The 9,722-nt window shown below is 48.2% G+C and overlaps 1 protein-coding gene across 1 annotated transcript; it reads left to right on the forward strand.

Moving 5' to 3' along the window:
- The first annotated feature begins 338 nt into the window (after positions 1-338).
- On the forward strand, positions 339-9,433 carry RBM41 (RNA binding motif protein 41). Its single transcript, XM_035107824.2, has 7 exons — positions 339-399; positions 2,678-2,794; positions 3,771-3,963; positions 5,199-5,403; positions 6,200-6,489; positions 7,973-8,120; positions 8,266-9,433. The coding sequence occupies exons 1-7, from the start codon at positions 392-394 to the stop codon at positions 8,361-8,363; spliced, it is 1,059 nt and encodes a 352-aa protein (XP_034963715.2). The 5' UTR covers positions 339-391; the 3' UTR covers positions 8,364-9,433.
- The last annotated feature ends 289 nt before the right edge of the window (positions 9,434-9,722 follow it).

Genomic DNA, 9,722 nt, shown 5'->3' on the forward strand with positions numbered 1-9,722 from the left:
AAAAATAAATTTTAGAAACCGCAGAAAAAGAGGGGAGGAAGTCGAGTTTTGAAATGTGAAAATGATTGTAAAATTAGTGTATAATGTATAAACCTGAAAAGCATAAATATTTTTTTAAAAAAAGATGAAGTGTAAACTTGGAAGGGACTCCACGGGTCCAACCCCCCCCCAGCAATGCCCATCAACTTGGCGGAGCGGCGGAGAGAAGAGACCTCGCCTCCGTGTGTTTTTCCGCCCGCCGCCTGCACGCCTCTCTTCCGGCCCGCTCGGAACGACATTTCCCGGCAGCCACCGCGCCCCGCCCCCTTTCCCTCCCGCTCCTCGCGGCACCTCTTGGGAGTTGCAGTCCGAGGAGGAGGAGGCGGAGTTTCCGTTGGTGCCGTCGAAAGCGATGAGGAGGTATTGGGGGGGCTGCGCGGGGGAGGGGGAGTTGCTGTGACCCCCCGAGGGAGATCTTGGGGTGCAGATATGTGGGGCGAGGGGGGTCGCCACTCCCACCCTGCCCTGCCTGGCTCTGCTTTACTTGGGGGTCAGGGTGGGGTGGGGTGCAGCGCGACGAGATTTATGGGGTCCACGAAAGGCGCAGCAGCATCGCAGCAGCTTCCGAAGCGAGGGAGAAAGGAGAACACCCGTTTTGGGAAGAAAACTGTCGTCGTCGTCGTCCCAAAAAAGTTCAAGGATTCCCGTCCTTAAATGTCCGGGCTTAAATGGCCAGCTGTCCTGGATGCCTGACTTGAGAGGCGCCGGCCTTGCAGGGGGTTGGGCTAGATGACCCTCGGGGGTACCTTCCAACTCGACCGTTCTATGACTCCATGAAACCCAAAGGGGTCCATCATAGCAGTGCCCTGTCCTTCCTTAGAGGTGTGTGTGTGTATCAGGGTGGATTCGATTTAAATCAAATCGATTTAAATCGCTAGTCAGTAAGACTTGATTTAAATTAAAAAAAAAATTCTACAGAAGTACTTATTCTTGCAGCTGTAATCTTAATATTTACAACCAGATGAAGGTTTCATTTTTGGAATAATAAATGTTCAGAGTAGATTTTACAGCTACAGTGGTACCTCTGGTTGCGAACGGGATCCATTCTGGAGGCCCGTTCGCAACATGGAAAGGCCTGTGACGCAATTTGGCGCTTCTGCTCATGCGCAAAGCATGATTTAGCGCTTCTGCGCATGTGCGCGTGACGAACACGGAATTGACCCGTTCCGGGACTTCCGGGTTCGGTCCATCCGTAACTTGGAAAGACGTAACCCGCAGCGGACGTAACATGAGGTATGAGTGTACATAAAAAATTACTCATTTGGTTATCCTGCCAACCTAGCAGTTCGAAAGCACATCAAAGTGCAAGTAGATAAATACGGTAGGTACCGCTCCGGCGGGAAGATAAACGGCATTTCCGTTCACTGCTCTGGTTTCGCCAGAAGCAGCTTAGTCATGCTGGCCACATGACCCGGAAAAACTGTCTGCAGACAAACGCTGGCTCCCTCGGCCAGTAAAGTAAGATGAGCTCTGCAACCCCAGAGTCGTCCGTGGCTGGACCTAACAGTCAGGGGTCCCTTTACCTTTATTAGAAATACAAAGACAGGTAATTATGAAATTATTGTTTATATTTGGACAACTTTTCTGCTGTACTTTATTGGAAGGAGAAAAATGATATTTTCCTTAACAACAATTTAAACAATTAATTTAACTAAAACAATAACATTATAGCATATGTATCCATGTTTGTTAACTGATGTGGTTAAACTTAAAACAAATACTTATTTCCTGATGAATAGCATTTGGACTATAATGTAACTTAAATAAAAATGTAACTTAAAGAAAGATTTTTCCTCCAAAAGCATTTTATTTTAAAAAAATTGATTTAAACTTAAAAAAAAATACCCTGCTGTGTGTGTAAACTTTTTATTAAGTTTTTGTATTTTAGAATATTCATCTATTCTAAACAGCCTTAAAACATCAATGATATCTGGTTCAACCCAGTTGGATGGGTGGCATATAGCTAATAACATTATTGTTCTTTTTTGCTGGGAAGTGATTTAAAATTATTGATGAATGATTATCGCAGGCAGATAAAAGAGGATTTACTCGACCTGGTTATTATGTGGATAGGTTACAATAATATATGGAAGTCTTAAGCAGAAATTGGTACTCATACGGACAATGTGCAGGGAGAAAGGATAAAATGTTATTGCAAATATAAATATGTTTGATTTTATTGATTATTGAAATGAATGTTAGGAAAGCTAATTTATCTGGAGCAGGAATGGAGGGGGGGAGGAACAGCTGGTGGATTGGGAAGTCAGCTTTTAAATTTGTATTAAATTTTTATTAATTTGATGACAATTTGCTTTATGGAAAATCAATTAAAAATGGTAAGAAAAAATGTTGTTTATTTATTTGCTTGTTTGTTTTAAAGAGGGGCAATCTGACCTTTGTTGTAAATAAATAATTGCTTTTATTTTAGTAGGCACACCTACTAGAGCCACAGATGTTTACCTGAGAATCAATCACACTGTCCATCATTTGAAAAATAAGACTTGAGAATCGTCTTGCCCCCAAATGGCACTAGACTTTCTGTTTTGGCGAGTGTAGCCTTGGTTTAAGGAGCTTTTAGGCGCCAAGTATTATATCTTGAGTTCTAACCTCCCTGCTTCTGACCTCTCCACCTTCGCAGGATCGACAGCAGACACAGCCGGGATGACATCCCCCTGGAGGACCAGGAGACGGAAGGCCAAAGGCAGCTCAAGAGCCTCCTCCACCATCAGCTCGACACATCTGTCTCCATTGAGCAGTGAGTGCGGATCCTGAACAAGGGCAGACTCAAGGGGTGGGGTGGGGGCTGTCCCTGGCAGCGGGAAGCATTCTTGGCCCGTCATTGCAGTGTTATAAGAATTTTAAGGTCTTAGATATATAATAAATGTTCATAATTGTACAAAGCAAACACGTACATAAATATATAAACCATATGGCTGAAACCCCACAGAAAAAGTCCTGAAACCATTTTGTCCCTCAAATTGAGCTCAAATATTTCTCTACAAGGTTGAAGGAAAATGGAGAAGCCTCTCCATTGTCTTTTCGTTCACAAATCCTGTCTTAAGGGTATGTCTGTGTGAATGGGGTGAGCCTGTGACCTAGCTCAGGAACTAAGTATTTATCATTACAAAAAGACTGGCCAGGCTCCCCAGGTAATCCAATCAAGTGACCATTAACAGGTAACCTGCCAGACTCAGATTTCTGTTGTAGACCGTACCGTCTGTGGTGTATGTATGATGTATGGAGGGGTGGTCTTGAGCTCCAGGGCAGGGAATTTCAAAATGTCTATATAAGGACAGGCATACCTTTGTTCTGGGTCCTCCTCCTTTCTCCTGTGTAAGGGGGAGCACCCTGTTGCAACAGTTCAATAAAGATCAGGCTTACTAGCTGCTTTGCTTCTCAATATTCTCTGGTTGGCCTCTGTTTTTTCCCCTACCAATGGAGAACCTACAAAGGACTCTATAAGGGCAGATTTCGTTTACAAGAGCAGGAAGGTCGGAAGCACTGGGGGGCGAGAGGGAGGGATGCTGTGCACCAATGAGGGTCCTCTGCCATCGGGTCTTCTGAGAATCGTAGAATGGTAGAGTTGGAAAAGACACCAATGGTCATCTAGTCCAACCCCCTGCAAGGCAGGGATCCCTTCTCAGGATCCGATGGCGCAGGCTCTTTCCCGGAGGCTTGGCCTGCCGCCTCCCAGGGTACCCCTCTTCTAACGCTGCCGTGTTGGCTCGCAGGTGTGTGTCCAAGCGCCGCTGCTTTGCGCCTGCAGCACTCTACAAGCCCTTTGGAGAGGAAGCCGCTGGGACCTGCACCTTGCCTCAGTTCCAGGCGCTGCAGGAAAGCAGCAAAGAGGCCGCCACTCTTCGAGAGCTGGGACTCTCAGACGCCGAGATCCAATTCTGGAAGAGCCATGCCTTGGCAGATAAGGTACGGTAGATGAGGGGGCAGGGAGTCCTTCACTGTGTTCACTTCGCTGCCTAGTAAGGGCACTGCAATCGGCTGGTGGAAGCCAGTTTGTTTTGCCACGGCCTGATAATGACCAGCTTGCTGTCACACAAACCGGACCTTTTCATTTCCATGCTGAAATACGTGAGGCCCAGGTGTCAGGCTCACGGCCTAGGACCCTCGTACTTACGGGACCGCCTCTCCCGGTATGCCCCGCGGAGGACCTTAAGGTCCATAAATAGTAACACCCTAGAGGTCCCGGGCTCAAAGGAAGTCAGGTTAGCCTCAACTAGAACCAGGGCCTTCTCAACACTGGCTCCGACCTGGTGGAACGCTCTGTCTCATGAGACCAGGGCCCTGGGGGACCTGATTTCTTTCCACAGGGCCTGTAAGACAGAGTTGTTCCGTGGCCTTTGGCTTGGAATTAACTTGATCCCCTCCCCCTCTTTCCTTTTTGCTTTTTGCTTCCATATGAGGCTGCATTTTAATTTTTATTTTAATGTTGTATTTAATCTTGTTTTTAAGTTGTAGCTTGATCAATTGTTTTATTTTTTTGTGTTAGCTGCCCTGAGCCTGGTCTTGGCTGGGGAGGGCAGGGTATAAATAAAATGTGTTGTTGTTGTTGTTATTCCTCCCCCGCCCCCCTGTTAGTAGATAAGCAGAACAAAGGAAAAGGAGTCTTCTTACCATTTAGAAACTTTAATTATCGCAGTGAGAGAACAAAGAACCCACCTCCTAGGAATGGCAATGCTCCCAATGAAGAATTCCACCCCCTTACGCCCCTAGTCACCCATGTCACTTTTACGTCTTGTAACCTGAACTTGTACCCTCTGTGCTTTCTTTTCTGCCACAGTCTCAGCCATTCTTGATCTTGGGGAAAGCGGATGAATGCTTTCCAGAGATAGTAAATCTGTTAACTCTCTCTCTCTCTCTCTCTCTCTCTCTCTCTCTCTCTCTCTGTGTGTGTGTGTGTGTGTGTGTGTTCTCCTAGCTGTTCCTCATCCAATATTTCTCAGCATCTGCCTTCTGAACTATGTCTCTCTGCGAACTACTGTTCCCAATCTATACTGTCCTCCTGCTCCTGGGAAGATTCAGGATCCTGATCAGTTGGAGGGGGTGGCTCCCACCAGGGGAGAGATCTCCTATGAGTCGGAGGAAGCTGAAGGGGTGGGGGATGAGGGGCAGGCACCTGACCCCTGTCTGTGTATTCCTTCCAGAGTCCCGGCCTCAGGGCAGCCCCCGAGGCAATACGAGAGAGGATCGGGGCCATCGAGGAGAAGATGGCCGAGCGCCGGCGCATCCTTTCGCTGCCCCAGCGCTTTGCAGGCAGCAAGCAGCTGAGCAGGCGAGAGATGGAGATCGAGAGCTCCCTCTTCCAGGGCACGGACCGCCATGCCTTCCTGAGGGTTCTGTACCACCAAGGTGCGTGGCTGGGGGCCCCTGGAGTCCTTATGGGTGGGCGTGGAAGGCAACTAGGGAAGGTGGCGGAGTGCTTCATTGCCTAACTTTCCCCACAATGTGGCCTTCTGCAAATGTCTAGTTGCATGCTCTAGTGCAAGCTCTGGTTATCTCCCGCTTGGACTACTGCAATGCGCTCTACGTGGGGCTACCTTTGAAGGTGACCCAGAAACTACAACTAATCCAGAATGCGGCAGCTAGACAGGTGACTGGGAGCGGCCGCCAAGACCACATAACACTGGTCCTGAAAGACCTACATTGGCTCCCAGAACATTTCCAAGCACAATTCAAAGTGTTGGTGCTGACCTTGAAAGCCCTAAACGGCCTCGGCCCAGTATACCTGAAGGAGCATCTCCACCCCCATCATTCAGCCCGGACACTGAGGTCCAGCTCCGAGGGCCTTCTGGCGGTTCCCTCACTGAGAGAAGCAAAGTTACAGGGAACCAGGCAGGGGGCCTTCTCAGTAGTGGTACCTGCCCTGTGGAACGCCCTCCCATCAGATGTCAAGGAAATAAACAACTACCGCATCTGATTTTTAGAAGATATCTGAAAGCAGGCCTGTTAGGGAAGTTTTAAATGTTTGGTGTTTTATTGTTTTAAATATCCTGTTGGAAGCTGCCCAGAGTGGCTGGGGCAACCTAGTCAGATGGGTGCGGTATAAGATAATAATAATAATAATAATAATAATAATAATAATAATAATAATAATAATAATAATATGTCTGTAACTGAGGGCTCTGTTGTTTTCCTTCTGGCCCAGATGAGGCTAGACAGGAGGACCCCTTGTCATACCTCAGCACAACTCTTGGCCGCCGGCCAGAGGGCCTTACCTCGCCTCCCCAAAGTGACCCAGATTTGCCGTGCCCCGCGCCTCCCGACAGCCCCCCAACATCTCAGAACCCAGATCCCCAGCCAACCCCAGCGCCCGTGATGGTGACAGAGCCGGTGGAGTTTATCCCAGAGGAGGAGATCCGCAGAAACCGCCTCTCGGAGGAGGAGATCCGCCAGATTCCCCGGTTTTCCTCCTACAGCCCTGGAGAGCCAAGCGAGGTGAGTCTCTTCCTTTCCTGCCCCTGGGGCTCAGGAGCCTCCCTGCTTGCCGGTTCCCGGCGCCAAGAGGATCCCTTCATGTCCTAGAACCCTCAAGATCAGGGGCAGATGTCCTAGGAAACTAATGAAGCTTAACCTTCAGGGCCTCAAATCTTGGAAGGACCCCAGAAGTAACTTGAGTCCACCTTGCTCACAAAAACTGGGTCCAGTTGACCCGAGCTGAGTCGCATGGCTCCAGTCAATTAATTTCAGCAGTCTCCCTTTTGACAAACTCAAAGTTTGAGAGTCGGTAACAGAGAGGTTGTTGAGGGGGTCACCTGACCATTCTGCAGAAGAGCGCTTCCATTCTTTTTGCAGCTCCAGAAAATTACTTGCTCAGGAAGCTCTCCGGACATGAAGATGTTGCTCGAAAAACCGGGGGGGGGGGGGGAGATCACAGAATCGTAGAGTTGGAAGGAATCCCAAGGGTCACTTAGAGAAGGATCTGAACTATTTTCTCCAAAGCTTGAATTTGTTTTATTTTGGATTGTTTTATACCGTATTGGCCTGAATATAAGCCACACCCTTAAAAATCAGGTGGGAGGGGGGAGAGAAAAAGACAATACCCAAATATAAGTCACTCCCTTAAAATTCTGCAGGCACTCACACCCGTTCCATTTTACCGTATGTCTATTTCAGCAGTGAAATCGTAAAAGCCAAGTTTTGTAAAGGTCGCAAATTTTTTTGGGGGGGGGAGTGAGGCTTATATTCAGACCAATGCGGTATGTTGTTTTAATGTGTTGACACCCACTTAGATGTTTTTTCTTTAAAATATAAAGTGGTATAGAAATGGAATTAATAATAACCATCATCTCCTCTTCTTTGGTGATCACTCGTAGCCGAGTAAGATTGTCTTCCATAAACACAGTTTAACAGTGAGTCTGTAAGTGACTGTGGAGGTCAGTTGTGGATCCACACGTCCTTCCACAGTGGGGACATAGGTTTCCGGACGGGAGTTGATCACGGTGAGGGTTTGCCAAACGTGCCTTCCTCTTAGCAGGTTTCTCCCTTTCGTCCTGATTTCGAGTGACTTCAAAGCTCATGACACCTTTGGTAAAGGCTGTTCTCCAATTGGAACACTCGTAGGCCAGTGTTTCACAGTTACATTTTTTAAGATTTGCCTTGAGAGAGTCTTTGAACCTCTTTTGTTGACCACCAGCATTACGCTTTCCATTTTTAAGTTTGGAATACAGTAGTTGCCTCGGAAGACAATAATCAGGCATCCGAACAACATGAGCAGTTCAATGAAGTTGGTGTTGAAGAATCATCGCTTTGACACTGTTGATCTTTGCTTCTTCCATGAACAACTTCACTGGGGGCGGGGGGCAGGAGACACCTAGACCTTCTACGGTGGTGACGGCCACCTAGATTTTAGGTGCCGTATGGTGATTAGCTTATATACCTGAGTTTCTAACACTGCATTATGTGTTTTGGTGCTGAGCAGGTGCTGTACTTGAAGAACCTCAGTCGTCGCGTCAACATGAAGGAGCTGCTGTCCTTGTTTGCGAGGTTCCAGGAGGAGGGAGGCCCCCAGATCCAATTCCGCCTGCTGAGCGGGCGCATGAGAGGACAAGCTTTCCTCACCTTTCCCAGTGAGTGTCCAGCCCTCCATGTCCCCCAGAGCCAAACGCTGGCCTTCCGGTTGGGGTGTGGGCGGGGAATGGAGTGCGGGGGGCTCCAACGGTATCAGGATGCCTGAACCGCCAGGGCTGATCCTGTGTTGCTCTTTGGTCTCAGGCATCTCAACGGCACAGGCAGCCCTGCAGCTGACAAACGGGTTCATCCTGCTGGGGAAGCCCGTGGTCATAGAGTACGGGAGGAAGAAGACGTCTTGACTCTGAGCCTTCATCCTGGAGACTCCCCTGCGCTGCAGCAAAGTGGAAACAGCCACATGGACAGGCCAGGCCAGAAAGAATTGTCACTTGCTGCAAGGGGCAGAGACCTGGGATCATGTGACAAACAGCTGAGCTGGACCAGAGTGTCTCTGAATTCCACCAGAGGCCGGGAGCCTCTGTCTGTTTGGCTACCACGACAGCTAGCCAGAGGGGGTGCATGCGTGGAGCATTTAGGGAGGGAGAATAAAAGGAGCAATTTCTAAGAGAGTGGGCAGATAGTTTGAGGGAAAGAGTTGGTTCTGGTCTGTGTGTAGCATCCACTCCAAGAAAAGTATCTACAGCTAGAGAAAGGAGTCTCTGAGTTTAGACTGAAAGATGGTGTCTACTCTTTTGAGAGAGTATTCAGACAGGAGTTAACTGGGGGGCTGAGTTTGAGCCCGGAGAAGTAGGAGCTGTGAGGGTCTCATTTCTGCTTGGGTCTCATTTCAGTCAGGAGGGGAGTGATCTTCTAGGAAGAGAAGAATCCCAAACCAGTTAAGAAGGGTGTGGCGATCCCCTGGGTCTGTTATACTGCTAGAAGTACCTCAGGAGTGGGATTCATAAAAGGTTGGGTAACTGACAGAAAGTGCCACCTTGTTTAAGAACTAGAGAATTCACCTATGCAGCAACTAAGCTAAAGAACTGAAGTGAAATTACTGGGAAGAAGCCGAGTATTTACCATCTAATCTAGAAACCTGTAACATCTAACCCAGGCACCCCCAAACTGCGGCCCTCCAGATGTTTTGGCCTACAACTCCCATGATCCCTAGCTAAGAGGACCAGTGGTCGGGGAAGATGGGAATTGTAGTCCAAAACATCTGGAGGGCCGAAGTTTGGGGGTGCCTGATCTAACCGAAGAGTAGTTACTTAAAAGAAGCTGTGTATTTACTACCTCGTTTAGAAGCCTGTAACATCTATTCGGTTTAGTGTAATTATTAGTGTTAACTGCTTCCCGAAGGAACATTATCTCCTGATGCGTCCTTTGTTTTATCAACTTTGTCCTGTAAAATAAATCTTTCTTATTTCTTCAACTTCTGCCTGAGTCTCCAAGGATCTAAGGTAAGGTCAAGATAGGTAAAGGACCCCTGGATGGTTAAGTCCAGTCAAAGGCGACTATCAGGTTGGGGCGCTCATCTCGCTTTCAGGCTGAGGGAGCCTGCGTTTGTCCTCAGACACCTTCTGGTACCCCAGACCTTCTGATCGGGAAACCCAAGAGGCTCAGTGGTTTAGGCCACAGCACCACCCACGTCCCAAGGATCTAAGTGTACCTCCAAGGATCTAAGACTACCCTCACACAAAAACCATCAGATAACCCGTGGT

The sequence above is a fragment of the Zootoca vivipara genome, chromosome 2, assembly GCF_963506605.1.
Source record: "Zootoca vivipara chromosome 2, rZooViv1.1, whole genome shotgun sequence".
In the NCBI taxonomy this organism is placed as follows: domain Eukaryota; kingdom Metazoa; phylum Chordata; class Lepidosauria; order Squamata; family Lacertidae; genus Zootoca; species Zootoca vivipara.